Source organism: Oncorhynchus masou, unplaced genomic scaffold, assembly GCF_036934945.1.
Source record: "Oncorhynchus masou masou isolate Uvic2021 unplaced genomic scaffold, UVic_Omas_1.1 unplaced_scaffold_2267, whole genome shotgun sequence".
Classification (NCBI taxonomy): domain Eukaryota; kingdom Metazoa; phylum Chordata; class Actinopteri; order Salmoniformes; family Salmonidae; genus Oncorhynchus; species Oncorhynchus masou.
The window spans coordinates 36,809-52,782 of record NW_027008737.1 but is presented as its reverse complement, the minus strand read 5'-3'; the positions used below and the strand labels follow the sequence as shown (position 1 = coordinate 52,782).

Sequence of the window (15,974 nt, the reverse complement as noted above, 5' to 3'; positions counted from 1 at the left end):
GCGTCCTGTTTCCATTGATCATCCTTGAGATGTTTCTACAACTTGATTGGAGTCCACTTGTGGTAAATTAAATTATTATTTGGTATTGTGTGTAGATTGATGAGGAACAAATGTAATTTAATACATTTTAGAAGAAGGCGATATCATAACAAAATGTGGAAAAAGTAAAGGTGTCTGAATACTTTCTGAAGGAACTGAACAAACATTGAATATTGAACTCATTTTCAAAAAGCTTCATGTGGAAGAAAGGATTCCCAGATGATCTTTTAGATGTTCTGGGTTGATGGCTGTTGGAGAGGGAGCTGCAGTTGAGTGAGCTGGGGCCTTTTATTGCCCTTCCTCTGGGAGCCTGTCAGCTTGTGACATGATGAGAGAGTGAGAGAGGGTCGACCTGTAAGATATTTTGTGTTATAAACGTACTTCTATTTGAAGAGCTTTTTGACCATTCGGGGACCTAATCTCAAACACATGAAAATAACATGAGAAAATAATTGTCTACACTAAAGACTGTGAATTTAGTCTTTGTCACGCCCTGGCCTTAGTATTTTGTGTTTTCTTTACTATTTTGGTCAGGCCTGGGTGTGACATGGGTGATTATGTGTTTGTCTTGTCTAGGGGTTTTGTAGATTGATGGGGTTGTGTGTAGTATAGTATTCTAGGTAAGTCTATGGTTGCCTGGAGTGGTTCTCAATCAGAGGCAGGTGTTTATCGTTGTCTCTGATTGGGGACCATATTTTGGCAGCCATATTCTTTGGGTATTTCTTGGGTGATTGTTCCTGTCTTTGTGTTTGTTGCACCAGATAGGGCTGTTTCAGTTTTTCACGTTTCTTGTTTATGTATATTTTTCATCTTTCATTAAAGATGTATAAAGATAACCACGCTGCGTTTTGGTCCTCCTCTCTTTCACCAGAAGAAAACCGTAACAGTCATAACAATGCTTTTTGACAAGTTATTTGCAGGAAAATAAAGATGTTTAAAAAATGGACACTATAGAAAACACCTAAGCCTTGTTATGGATACATGTCTTTAAAGAAGGACTGGTATAAGATATCTGCTCCATTTGTGGGGCGCATGTTGACCTGATGTTGGGGAATCACTGGAGGGGAATGTTGACCAACTGAGCATCTCAGTGTACAGTTCATTAAATACAATAGTCGTTTTGTTACATTTCAGTCTTCTGTGATGTAGTTAAAGTGTCATATTGGGATGCAAACTCAAATATGAACACATTTAAACTATATCTGACATGGTGTCTTCTTTTAAGCCCATAACCATGTGTGTGGTTATAAAAAGATCCTACAACAGAAAGCTGCTCTATGTGTTGTCACTATCATGTATCCTACCATGACTATATCCAACACTACTCCATGTGTTGTCACTGTCATGTATCCTACCCTGACTATATCCAACACTACTCCATGTGTTGCCACTATCATGTATCCTACCATGACAATTTGTAAGTCGCTCTGGATAAGAGCGTCTGCTAAATGACTTAAATGTAAATGTAATGACTATATCCAACCCAACTCCATGTGTTGTCACTATCATGTATCCTACCATGACTATATCCAACCCAACTCCATGTTAGTATATCCAACTTATTGTGGGAATCTTGTGGAAGGCTACCCTGAAACGTTTGAACCAAGATAAACTATTTAAAGGCAATGCTATCAAATACTAATTGAGTGTATGTAAACTCCTGACCCACTGGGAATGTGATGAAAGAAATAAAAGCTGAAATAAATTATTCTCTCTACTATTATTCTGACATTTCACATTCTTAATATAAAGTGGTGATCCTAACTGACCTAAGACAGGGAATTTTTACTTGGATCAAATGTCAGGAATTGTGAAATTGTGAAAGTTTAAATGTATTTTTCTAAGGTCTATGTAAACTTCCAACATCAACTGTATATCCTACCATGACTATATCCAACCCTAGTCCATGTGTTGCCACTATCATGTATCCTACCATGACTATATCCAACCCACCTCCATGTGTTGCCACTATCATGTATCCGACCATGACTATATCCAACCCAACTCCATGTGTTGCCACTATCATGTATCCTACCATGACTATATCCAACCCAACTCCATGTGTTGCCACTATCATGTATCCTACCATGACTATATCCAACCCACCTCCATGTGCTGTCACTCATGTATCCTACTTGGCTGAAGCTTTGATCCAGTGGAAGAAGTATTGAGGAGCAGGGAGGTTAAAGGTCACTTCAGGATACAGCTGTTACTCTAAACTATCCCTAGATAATACAGTAATGAGACCGCACCAGCATATAGTCTCACAAGGGGTCTGAGGATCTCATCTCGGTACCTAATGGTCAGTCAGGCTACCTCTGGCGAGCACATGGAGGGCTGTGCGGCCCCCCAAAGAAATGCCACCCCACACCATGACTGACCCCCCGCCAAAGCGGTCATGCTGGAGGATGTTGCAGGCAGCAGATAGTTCTCCACGGCGTCTCCAGACTGTCACGTCTGTCACGTGCTCAGTGTGAACCTGCTTTCATCTGTGAAGGGCACAAGGCACCAGTGGCGAATTTGCCTATCTTGGTGTTCTCTGGCAAATGCCAAACGTCCTGCACGGTGTTGGGCTGTATGCACAACCCCCACCTGTGGACGTTGGGCCCTCATACCACCCTCATGAAGTCTGTTTCTGACAATTTGAGCAGACACATGCACATTTGTGGCCTGCTGGAGGTCGTTTTGCAGGGCTCTGGGATTGCTCCTCCTGCTCCTCCTTGCACAAAGGCGGAGGCAGCAGTCTTGCTGCTGGGTTGTTGCCCTCCTACGGCCTCCTCCACGTCTCCTGATGTACCGGCCTGTCTCCTGGTAGCGCCTCCATCCTCTGGACACTACGCTGACAGACACAGCAAACCTTCTTGCCACAGCTCGCATTGATGTGCCATCCTGGATGAGCTGCACCACCTGAGCCACTTGTGTGGGTTGTAGACTCCGTCTCATGCTACCACTAGAGTGAAAGCACCGCCAGCATTCAAAAGTGACCAAAACATCAGCCAGGAAGCATAGGAACTGAGAAGTGGTCTGTGGTTATCACCTGCAGAACTACTCCTTTATTGGGGGTGTCTTGCTAATTGCCTATAATTTCCACCTGTCAAATCTGGTGCAGTTCATGATTAGATGCAGTGCAGTACTTAACACCCCCCCCCCCCCCTTTGGTCAGGGACACATTATTCAATTTCAGTTCGACACATGTCTGTGGAACTTGTTCAGTTTTGAATGTTGTTATGTTCCAACAAATATTTGGATATTCCTGCAGTCAGCATGCCAATTGCACGCTCCCTCAAAACTTGAGACACCTGTGGCATTGTGTTGTTTGACAAAACTGCACATTTTAGTGTGGCATTTTATTCTCCCCAGCACAAGATTCACCTGTGAAATGATCATGCTGTTTAATCAGCTTGACATACCACACCTGTCAGGTGGATGAATTTTCTTGGCAAAGGAGAAATGTTTACTAACAGGGATGTAAAGAATTCTGCAATCTTTTGTTTCAGCTCATGAAACATCCAAAACTTTACATTTTGCATTTATATTTTTGTTTATTGTAGTTACTATCAGTTTTAGGAACATCTTTCCAAACATTTCACCTTATTTTTTACTTTACCCAAAATATGACATCAGCGATAGTCAAAATGTTGAAAACCTGTCAACGTCTAAATAAGAAATTGGTCCATTTAAACAGCAGGTGTCAATCCCATTCGACAACGGGGAGATTTTACTGATGTGCTTTGTGTCTTCGATGTAAAAACAAGTTTTCGACTATCACACAAAATGACTTCTTTAGTCATTTGATGTTTAAGGTAGTGTGTAGGTCACATTCTGTATCATACAGCTATGAAAGTTATATATTTAGAACCACCTGTTCAATTGGAATCCAGCGACGTCTGTGTCTTCAGTGTCCTAGAACTGTCTAGTTTTTTGTGTTCTGACTTGTAAAACAGGATGAATAAAATAAGTAATGTAAACATATAAGTAATTACCAGGAAGCTCTACATTTGTTTTAAAATCACACTAAGATTGTTAAAACTGGCCTCAGGTTATAGAGAGATCTGATTCGGATTTACTCTCGTAGCACTGTTGTTTTATCATGTGGAGGTTTCATTCGTGTATCTATTTAAAAAAATAAACTGACTTTGGCAGGAGAAAGACCAGACTCAGTGGAACCAGAGCCAGGGACGTCCAAACCAGTGCTCCCACTGTGGAAAGGGTTGTAACCGGTTTTGGGACCTGAAACAACATGAGAAAATACACACAGGGGAGAAGTCTTACGACTGCTCCCAGTGTGGAAAGAGTTTCAACCAGTCAGGGAACCTGTTACGGCATGAGAGAATACACACATGGGAGAAGCCTTACCACTGCTCCCAGTGTGGCAAGTGTTTCAACTGGCCAGGGGATCCGAAACAGCATAATTCACACAGGGGAGAAGCCTTACCACTGCTCCCAGTGTGGAAAGAGCTTCAACCACTCAGGGGATCTGAAACAGCATGAGAGAATACACACAGGGGAGAAGCCTTACCACTGCTCCCAGTGTGGCAGGTGTTTTAACCTGTTAGGGCACCTGAAACAACATGTGAGAATTCACACAGGTGAGAAGCCTTACCACTGCTCCCAGTGAGGAAAGAGTTTCAACCAGTCAGGGGTTCTGAAAAAACAAGAGAATTCACACATGGGGAGAAGCCTTACCACTGCTCCCATTGTGGAAAGAGTTTCAACCAGTTAGGGCACCTGAAACAACATGAGAGAATACACAGGAGACAAGCCTCACCACTGCTCCCAGTGTGGCAAGAGTTTTTAACCATTTATGGAACCTGAACGTTCATGAGCTAATACAGACAGTTAAACGTCATTAGAGAATCCACACAGGAGAGAGAAATTACTTCTCTAAAGCATGTATATTGATATTTCACATCTCATTTTTCTTGCAATTCATCAGAGAACAAACACAGTGCTCCCGTTGTCTTATATTGTTGACTTATGTGTTCACCTGTTTTTACCAGATGATATTGCTTCTTCCAATTATTGATAAACATGTACCTGTTAAGAAAGGGACTGTTAGAACTGTTCCATGGATTGATGAGGAATTTAAAAACTGTATGTTTGAAAGAGTTGGGGCAAAAGGAGTGGCTAATAAGTCTGGCTGCACAGCTGGCTGTTTTATGTACAGAAAATTGAGAAATGATGCGACAAAAACTCAACAAAAATAATAAACTTTATTAGGAACCCAAGATCAATGTTATAAAGAATTATGAGAAAAAATGTAAAAAAAACAATGAAAGAAAAGCAGTGGCAGTATTGAATTTTGTGAAGTTAGCGTGGGAGAGGTTGAAAAATTGTTGTTATCGATCAATAATGACAAACCTCCTGGCATTGACAACAGATGGAAAGCTACTGAGGACAGTAGCTGACTCTATGGCCACTCCTATCTGTTATATTTTTAATCTGAGCCTAGAGGAAAGTCTTTGTTCTCTGGCCTGGAGGGAAGCCAAAGTAATTCCACTACCCGAGAGTCGTAAAGCGGCCTTTACTGGTTCTAAGCCAGCTCTTAACAAACTGTCGGGAAAAATTGTGTTTTACCAAATACACTGCTCAAACATATAAAGGGAACACTAAAATAACACATCCTAGATCTGAATGAATGAAATATTCTTATTAAATACTTTTTTCTTTACATAGTTGAATGTGCTGACAACAAAATCACACAAAAATTATCAATGGAAATCAAATTTATCAACCCATGGAGGTCTGGATAACCATACTACTGGCTGTCCAACTTTGATATAATGTCCTTAAAACAAGTCAAAATTAGGCTCAGTAGTGTGTGTGGCCTCCACGTGCCTGTATGACCTCCCAACAACGCCTGGGCATGCTCCTGATGAGGTGGCAGATGGTCTCCTGAGGGATCTCCTCCCAGACCTGGACTAAAGCATCCGCCAACTCCTGGACAGTCTGTGGAGCAACGTGGCATTGGTGGATGGAGCGAGACATGATGTCCCAGATGTGCTCAATTGAATTCCGGTCTGGGGAACGGGCGGGCCAGTCCATAGAACCAATGCCTTCCTCTTGCAGGAACTGCTGACACACTCCAGCCACATGAGGTCTAGCATTGTCTTGCATTCGGAGAAACCCAGGGCCAACCGCACCAGCATATGGTCTCACAAGGGGTCTGAGGATCTAATGTACCTAATGGCAGTCAGGCTACCTCTGGCGAGCACATGGAGGGCTGTGCGGCCCCCCAAAGAAATGCCACCCCACACCATGACTGACCCCCCGCAAAACCGGTCATGCTGGAGGATGTTGCAGGCAGCAGATAGTTCTCCACGGCGTCTCCAGACTGTCACGTCTGTCACGTGCTCAGTGTGAACCTGCTTTCATCTGTGAAGGGCACAGGGCGCCAGTGGCGAATTTGCAAATCTTGGTGTTCTCTGGCAAATGCCAAACGTCCTGCACGGTGTTGGGCTGTAAGCACAACCCCCACCTGTGGACGTCGGGCCCTCATACCACCCTCATGGAGTCTGTTTCTGACCATTTGAGCAGACACATGCAAATTTGTGGCCTGCTGGAGGTCATTTTGCAGGGCTCTGGCAGCGCTCCTCCTTGCACAAAGGCGGAGGTAGCGGTCCTGCTGCTGGGTTGTTGCCCTCCTAAGGTCTCCTCCACGTCTCCTGATGTACCTGCCTGTCTTCTGGTAGCGCCTCCATGCTCTGGACACTACGCTGACAGACACAGCAAACCTTCTTGCCACAGCTCGCATTGATGTCCCATCCTGGATGAGCTGCACAATCTGAAAACTTGTGTGAGTTGTATACTCCGTCTCATGCTACCACTAGAGTGAAAGCACCGCCAGCATTCAAAAGTGACCAAAACATCAGCCAGGAAGCATAGGATCTGAGAAGTAGTCTGTGGTCCCCACCTGCAGAACCACTCCTTTATTGGGGGTGTCTTGCTAAATGCCTATAATTTCCACCTGTTGTCTATTCCATTTGCACAACAGCATGTGAAATTTATTGTCAATCAGTGTTGCTTCCTAAGTGGACAGTTTGATTTCACAGAAGTGTGATTGACTTGGAGTTACATTGTGTTGTTTACATGTTCCATTTATTTTTTGAGCAGTGTACAATGCTATTTCTCTGTGAACAACAGACTTTCAGCATGGTTATAGAGAAGGGCACTCAACATGTACTGCACTGACACAAATGACTGATGATTGGTTGAGAGAAATTGATAACAAGAAGATTGTGGGAGCTCTATTGTTAGATTTCAGTGCAGCCTTTGATATTTTTGACCATAACCTGTTGTAAGTTACTAATTAAGGATACCCCCCCACTTTGTGCAATTTCCGCCTACAGACATACCCTATTCTAACAGCCTGTAGCTCAGGCCCAGAAGCAAGGACATGCATATTCTTGTTACCATTTGATAAAAAACACTGAAGTTTGTGTAAATGTGAATTGAATGTAGGAGAATATAACACAATAGATCTGGTAGAAGAAAATACAAGGAAATAAACAGACATTTTTCAGTTCTTTTATTGTTGTAGCATCTTTAAAATCAACTAGAACATCAACATATTCAGTTATGATACTCTGGATACTTTCAAATAAGAGAATAAGCATGCAACAGTTTTTGCCCAAAATTTCAGACAGATACCTCTAGGAATGAGTGAGGTACATGCCATTGGGTATGTAGTCACCCAGGTGTCCCTCACAAGTTTCCCAAATGTACCCAAGTGGCCGAATTGGTACATGGTACATTGCTGAAAATAACTATATACAAAATACAAAAAAAATATTCAAACATCACCCGGAAAAATATATTTTGGAAAATTGAAGAAAAAAATGAACATTTCCAAAAAAAAAATAATAATAACATGGGTAACTATTTACACGTTCAATAATGTGAAGACCCTCTACACAATATTGTGCTTCTGATGCCATAGCGCATAGCAGTCTCTTTCTGCTGTGAAGCAGAGGGTCACTGAACAGGTGGTGCAGCCGACAGAGGATTTCTTTTTGCAAAGAGCACAACGAAGCCTCCTTACTGAGCCCCTTTTGCACTCATTCTCGCCTGCAATCAGGAATTTAAGCATGTGCACACCACTGGTTGAAGGAGCAGAAGGGACAGAGGTAGAGGGGAATGAAGGTGCTACAGTGGTCTTGCTGTAGCTGGCCAGCTCCTGGATGAGCAGCTCTCTGAAGGCTAGCTGTGAGATGGGGGGCTGTCCACAGCTCTTGGCCATTTCCTTCTGGAGGATGAAGGCATTCACCACAGCAATGTCAATGAAATGATAAAACAATGTCTTGTACCATTTCATGGCTTTGTGGAGAACATTATAGTATCCTATCAGCGCATATGATAGGCCCACACCTCCCCCCATGCTCTTGTTGTAGTCGTTTACTGCAGTTGGAATGGGGACATTTTTGGTGGTCCATGCCCCTGTAGCGCCCTTCACACGCTTGACGACGTGATCACCACTGAAGGACTTGTGGATAGTGGAGCACATCGCCACCTCTCTGGTGTCCATCCACTTCACAAACAGCAGGCCATCTTCACGGATCCATCTCATGGTACCCCGCTCAGCCTGCTTAGGCATGTCGTTCACCCTGGTTTTCGGAAAGCCCACTCTGTTGGTCCGAATGGTGCCACAGGCCCACACATCCATCTTCCTCAGGTCTGTGAACAGGGTAGGGCTTGTGTAAAAGTTATTCACAAACAGTTTGTAGCCCTTCCCTAGCAGCTGAAAATCTAATAACTGCATAACGGAGTCATAGCTGAATCCCTTACCGGTCGCACAACTGTTCTTACCCTCATAGACAAAAAAGTTGCACGTGTATGCACACGCAGAATCGGCCAAAACAAACAGTTTGTAACCCCATTTAGTCGGTTTGTTACGCATGTAGTGTTTTAGGCCATTTCTGGCCTTTGAGGCAACCATCCTCTCATGTATGGAAAGGTTCTGGGCAGGCTGAAAATAAGTATTGCAGGCCTCAATGATGTCGAGGTAGAGAGGTTTAATTTTGCAGAGCTTATCAAACCTTGCCGTGCCTCGTTTCGTCTCGTTGTCCTTATCAACTTCTGGGTCACTGATATGAAGCGCCCGTGAGATTGTCAGAAACCTTTTGCACGACATGACCGTGGTGGGGAAAGGCAGTTGATAGAGGGTGCAGATTTCCAGTAGTCCTTCAGGGTTTTTAGCTTCACAAGACCCATGTAAATGACCATAGAAAAGTAACAAAAAAGATCTGACCTGGAAATGGGCTTCCATGTCTCTTTCTTGCCTTCCTGCTTCTTAGCTCCGTACTTATTAGTGTTCAACACCAGGGAATCAACAACTGCCGAGGTGAAAAACAACTGAAAAAGTTGCATGGGGCTGTACTTGGAGTTCATGTCCAGCTGAGGACCTGGTGGCCTCTTTGGTCTGAAAATTGGAGGTGGTGGGGCCACATCCTCCTCCAGCACAGAGTGCCAACGACCCTCCTCCGCACTGCCAGCAGGTTCCACACTTCCCTTCCTCCGCTTCTTTGTCACCGGCTTCACACCTCTTGATGGCCGGGCGGGGGTAGGTGTGGTGCCGGAGACAGCAGGGGTCCGGCTGGATGGACCAGCTTCAGTGGGGGATTTGCACCTTGGCAGTATGGGCTCCCAATCAGAATCGCTGGGACTGTGAAATAAAGACAAAACAGACACAGATTATATATAGAGTAAGTAAACTTCCACTAAGGTGAGGTGTTGTATTTTATCTAATCATGGAATGGACATGTAATATATACAGACACAGACATACACAATGCAGAGCAATGTTTACTTTATACATATGTGTACTTTATATGTCCTAGTCATATTTTTATATATGGCAAATTGTATATATATATATATCTCAAACAACTCAAATGAATAATATTTGATATTATTCATTTCAAACAATGTTACTCACCAATCCAACACAGAATCTTCTCCATTTAGAGTCAAAAGAATAGTCACTGTCTAGTCTGACTGATCTTGTAGTAATTCAATCTCACTATCTCTATCGATCTCGGTCAATGATATCGTGTAGATCTGTATACTTTGTCTTTGCCTTCGATTATAAAGATTTACTTGCCATAATTATTCTCTGAAAATGCTCTCAAAACAGAAATGCTGCACGTAACCAGCGTGGCTGCCTCGTAGAGTTTTCAATGGCGAATGGTTGTGTCTATACGTTTGAGTTTCCCACAAACGATAGTCTTCCTGGATAGAACCATCACATGTTGTCGTTTACCTGAGCTCATTGGCTATCTACCCAGCTAGATTTCAAGACGATCAGTGGTCATTGGTCCGAAATACAGTCATTGTTTGCCGTGTTCAAATCAGTTCCTTTCGGTCAATAGGTCCCGGAAAAGAACCATGAAGTGTGGTTGTTTTACTAACAGAGGATTGCAATGAAACCAAACATGCCTCGATAAACGTCCGTTTAGATTGAGTAATTACATCGAACGTTACGTCCAAAGTTGAAGGACACGGAATTTACGACAACCAGTTTACAAAATGTTTCCTGTGAGGCTATAAAAATGGATTATAACGAACAAAACGACACTATTGTTTTGTCGTGACCTTTAGTGTTGCCAAAAGAAGAAGATCTTCAAAAGGTAATTGATGAATTTTATTGCTATTTCTGATCGATAATCGCATTTGAATTCTGACATGGTGGCTAGACTAACCAGAGGTTTAGCTTTCATTTGGTTTATTGCACTTCTGATTTAATTGAAGTTAAATATTTATAATAATGACATTTCGGGCAATTTTTGTTGAAACGTTTCCCTAGAGGAACGCCCGTACTAGACAGGTTTTTAAACAGTCTGCTACTCAGGTCCATAAACTAGGGTATGCATATAATTAGTAGATTTGGGTAGAAAACTAAAGTTTCCAAAACTTAAAATAATGTCTGCGAGTATAACAGAATGGATATGGCAGGTGAAAACGAGGAAAATCCAACCAGGAAGTACTATTATTTTGAAAGGCTGTTTTTCCATTGAAAGCCTATCCACCAAACAAAGATTTAAGACACAGTTCACGAGCTCTATGGCTTCCTCTACATGTGACCAGTGTTTTGCCATTGTTTCAGGCTTTTACTCTGAAAAATGAGGGCGATACAGCACTTTCAATGAGAGGATAGTGGAAATTTCCAGACATGAGCCAAGCGCGTCTTTCTTGTTTCTCCTTTTCTATTGACGAAGTTTTTCTCCAGTTGAAATATTATTTAATTATTTATGAGAAAAACAACCTGAGGATTGAAGATGTCCCTTGGGGGTATCCGTACCTATGTAGGACATGCGAGGGTTTGGTTAATAAACAGTCTGGAGCTAGAACCTCGTTGTCGCGCGTCCTTATTTTAGATCATACTGCAGTTTGACATGTTTCTACAAACTTTTATTGTACTTTTTAAAAACTTTGTCTGGACTTTGTGCCCGCACCTTGTGCATTCGGATTACTGGACTAAACGTGCGAACAAAAAGGGGGGTTTTGGTCATAAAGAGGGACATTATCGAACAAAACGAACATTTATTGTTTAACATAGAGACCTGGGAGTGCCACCAGATGATCAGAGGTAAGGGATTAATTTTAATCGATATTTCTGACTTTTGTGACACCTCTCCTTGGTTGGAAAATGTCTGTATGGTTCTGTGGCTAGGGGCTGACCTAACAATTGTTTGGTGTGCTTTCGCCGTAAAGCCTATTTGAAACAGGACAATATGGCTGGATTTACAACAAGTTTATCTTTAAAATGGTGTATAATACTTGTATGTTTGAGGAATTTTAATTATGGGATTTCTGTTGTTTTTAATCTGACGCCCTGCAATTTCACTGGCTGTTGTCGAGGTGGGACGCACTTGTACCAGAGAGGTTAACAAGAAATCTGTGGAGTGGTTGAAAAACGAGTTTTAAGGACTCCAAACTAAGTGTATGTAAACTTTGACTGTGTGTGTGTGTGTGTGTATATATAAATAAATATGCAACCATTTAAACAACTGCATTAGCATGAGAAGTTAATACTTGTTTTACTTACTGATCAAAAAGTAGATCCTTTCCTTCCAAAAACATTTCTTCTGCGCTGGAATCAAAACTCTGGTCACCCACAGAGTCCTCATCCATTTCTTCTGTGTCACTCTCCTGGTCAATTTCTGCAATAATATCATCAAAGTGATTATACTTGGACTGAGATTTAGCTTTTCCACTCTTAGTAACCATGTTTAACTTTTTCAGACTTGAGAAGTCTGTAGAAGAGAACGAACTGCTGTGAAACGTAAACTACCGTGCATCTGGTTTCCTTTCACCAGAGAATGAACTCTGTTGTGCACAGCTCTAGCATGATGGCTGTTTGTCCTACAAACGGCGTTTACATAACTGCTGGAAATCCCAGCTCATTGGCTATCTAGCAAGGTTTCAAAACGATAGGTGGTCATTGGTCCAAGAACCTTCATGGGCTAATTCAGGTCTTGTATAGCCAATACGTAATGTAGAATTATGAAACATGTTTGGTTGCCTTCTAGAGTGTCTGAGGATTGCACAGAAACCGAACTTGACCGTGTTAAGCTATGTTTGATTGCTAACAAAATTTGATTTCATAAAATTGTTTTGTTGCAAGTTGAAAGAGTCGGATTTCATGCAGAATGCTGTTTACAACACGGATCGTGTTAGGATAGACATGTCCTTTTGTCAATTAAAATAACATTATATTTATCATAAATACAGTGTAGACATTGCTAATGTTGTAGCGGAAAATGGCTGATTATCTACACAGAGGCCCATTATCTACAGAGGCCCATTATTATCTACACAGAGGCCCATTATTATCTACAGAGGCCCATTATTATCTACAGAGGCCCATTATTATCTACACAGAGGCCCATTATTATCTACACAGAGGCCCATTATTATCTACACAGAGGCCCATTATTATCTACACAGATGCCCATTATTATCTACAGAGAGGCCCATTATTATCTACAGAGGCCCATTATTATCTACAGAGGCCCATTATTATCTACAGAGGCCCATTATTATCTACAGAGGCCCATTATTATCTGCAGAGGCCCATTATTATCTGCAGAGGCCCATTATTATCTGCAGAGGCCCATTATTATCTGCAGAGGCCCATTATTATCTGCAGAGGCCCATTATTATCTGCAGAGGCCCATTATTATCTGCAGAGGCCCATTATTATCTGCAGAGGCCCATTATTATCTACAGAGGCCCATTATCAGCAACCATCAGTCCTGTGTTCAAATGGCACGTTGTGTTAGCTAATCCAAGTTTATCATTTTAAAAAGCGAATCGAACATTAGAAAACGCTTTTGCAATTATGTTAGCACAGCTGAAAACTGTTGTTCTGATTAAAGAAGCAATGAAACTGGCCTCCTGTAGACTAGTTGAGTATCTGGAGCATCAGCATTTGTGGCTTTGATTGTCGATGTTATTTTAATGGACCAAAAAAATGATTTTCTTTCAAAAACAAGGACATTTCTAAGTGACCCCAAACTTTTCAACGGTAGTGTATATATAGAAATACATGTTTAAAATTTGCACCAATTGATTGGTGAGAAGAACAGGTGGCGAAGTCAAACAAGATTTTTATTAGTCGGGGACAGCCCCACTGGTAAAAGATACTAGTCCATCTTCATGTCAACTAACAGAACTCTGCTGGTTGTCCTGGTAACAGATACCAGTGGGAAGATCTATTTTATTTGTTCAAACTAAACTACAGCACTTACTTTCAGTCAAATCTGATCCTTTCTTCTCTTGTCGTCCTCTCACAGTTCCACTCAGCTCCGTTGTTTTCCTGCAGTCCACCAGCAGCACAGACAACCTCTTCCTACCCAGCAGTAAGGTGTTACCGGAAGAGGTACGAAACGGGGACTCCGGGAGGGAGGAGGGGCTAGCGTTGTCCTGGTAACCGTAAAGAGGGGACACAGACACATATCATTATGGATGCTGATGTCACTGTTGAAAAAGTGCTTTACAGAAGCCCAGACCAGACCCTGAGAGCAAGCTGTATGCTAGACCAGACCAAGCTGTACCATCTGGTGTTCTGATCTGGAGAGACTCTTTTCTTCTACAGACACATATCATTATGGATGCTGATGTCACTGTTGAAAAACTGCTTTAAAGAAACCCAGCCCAGACCCCGATAGAGCAGGCTGTATGCTAGACCAGACCAAGCTGTACCATCTGGTGTTCTGATCTGGAGAGACTCTTTTCTTCTACAGACACATATCATTATGGATGCTGATGTCACTGTTGAAAAACTGCTTTAAAGAAACCCAGCCCAGACCCCGATAGAGCAGGCTGTATGCTAGACCAGACCAAGCTGTACCATCTGGTGTTCTGATCTGGAGAGATCAGCATCAGGATGTTGTTGAGTCAGGATCCATAATAGTCATGTCTCTCTCCTGTGTGAATGAGAACATCAAAAATATGGTAAACTCATCAACTTCTATTGCAATCACAGTCTTACAGGAGGAATGAATACATATCTAAAAGGGGACTAAATTATCCAATTTAAATATATTTTGTAAATATTGTTTGTGATCAGTGGTGTAAAGTACTTAAGTAAAAAATACTTTAAAGTACTATTTAAGTAGCTTTCCGGGGAATCTCTACTTTACTATTTTTGACTAATTGTACTTTTACTTCACTACATACATAAAGAAAATGTACTTTTCACTCCATACATTTCCCTGACACCCAAAAGTACTCATTACATTTCGAAGGCTTAGCAGGACAGGAAAATGGTCCAATTCACTCACTAATCAAGAGAACATCCCTGGTAATCATTACTGCCTCTGATCTGGCGGACTCACTAAACACACGTTTCAATTGTAGATTGTCAGAGAGTTGGAGTGTGTCCCTGGCTATCCGTCAATAAATCTGGTTTGCTAAATATAAGGTATTTGAAATTATTTATATACTTTTGATACTTCAGTATATTTTAACTTTTACTCAAGTAGTATTTTACTGGGTGACTCACATTTAGTTGCGTACTTTTCCCACCACTGTGATGCAAATGTGAAAGGGCCGTTCCACAAATGGGTGCATTTTGCGTCCACTTGATATTTTATGTAGAAATGCACTGTATATTATATTTTAAAACCCGGCTATACTAGAATAAGTGCACTTCAATATAGACCACATAGAGAATTCAATAAATCAATTTTTGAAGTTCCAAAAATATGTACCAATGGCAGATTGCCCCTTAATAAACAATTCCTACAGTACAGAACAACATATTCAAGTGTAGAACTTCAGTATAATGCCCCTTTAAAAACAACTGCATAGTTTGTGCCCGTTTTTAAGACCGTACTCACTGGTGGTAATCGGATCTTCAGTCTCATTTTTCACTCCCAAAACGTCTTCCTCTTTTATTGAGATATCCTCCTCTTTTACTCCAAAAGAGTCTTCCTCCTCTTTCAATTTTACGGCATCTTCCTCCTTTTTGATTCTGAAAGCTTCTACCTCTTTTTCCACTTTGACAACCTCGTTCCCATATTCCTCTTTCACTGTAATATCATCCTCTTGTTTCAATGTGATCGCCTCCTTATTCATTCTTCAAGCTTCTTTGCCTCCTTTCACCAGTATCTTTCTCCGTCTATAATAGTGAGTTTATGCTCCGGGAGATTAGCCTAGTGCAGTATCAATGTAACACATTTGCTAATTTAACAAGCAAATTACGTTTAAATGAAGCAGTAGATATGTAAACAGAATTATGTTGAAAACCCTAAGAGTAATATACACAAGATTGGTCTAAAGAGCTCAAATGTTTCGGTTTTAGGTTTGCTAGCAAAGCACAGCGTGGTTAAATCAGAAGCCTTTCGTCGCGGTTGAAGAAGCCTCCTGTCCCGTCCACTGGATTATACGTCACGCAAGAAGCATCACCTGAAAAATTCATATCGCCATCTGCT

The 15,974-nt window shown here is 41.7% G+C and overlaps 1 protein-coding gene across 1 annotated transcript; it reads right to left on the bottom strand.

Moving 5' to 3' along the window:
* Positions 1-9,147: 9,147 nt before the first annotated feature.
* Positions 9,148-15,618, bottom strand: LOC135533176 (uncharacterized). Its single transcript, XM_064960579.1, has 5 exons — positions 15,381-15,618; positions 14,094-14,128; positions 13,788-13,962; positions 12,083-12,197; positions 9,148-9,700 (listed from the first exon to the last, which is right to left on the bottom strand). The coding sequence occupies exons 1-5, from the start codon at positions 15,616-15,618 to the stop codon at positions 9,148-9,150; spliced, it is 1,116 nt and encodes a 371-aa protein (XP_064816651.1).
* Positions 15,619-15,974: the final 356 nt, after the last annotated feature.

Bases quoted from the DNA above. Each gene is read 5' to 3' on its own strand.
- LOC135533176 (XM_064960579.1), bottom strand. From the start codon at position 15,618: ATGAATAAGGAGGCGATCACATTGAAACAAGAGGATGATATTACAGTG. The intron at 12,198-13,787 runs GTAAGTGCTGTA...ATATTATTGCAG, and splicing joins AGGATCAGATTTGACTGAAA to AAATTGACCAGGAGAGTGAC. The intron at 9,701-12,082 runs GTAAGTAAAACA...TTTATTTCACAG, and splicing joins AAGGATCTACTTTTTGATCA to TCCCAGCGATTCTGATTGGG.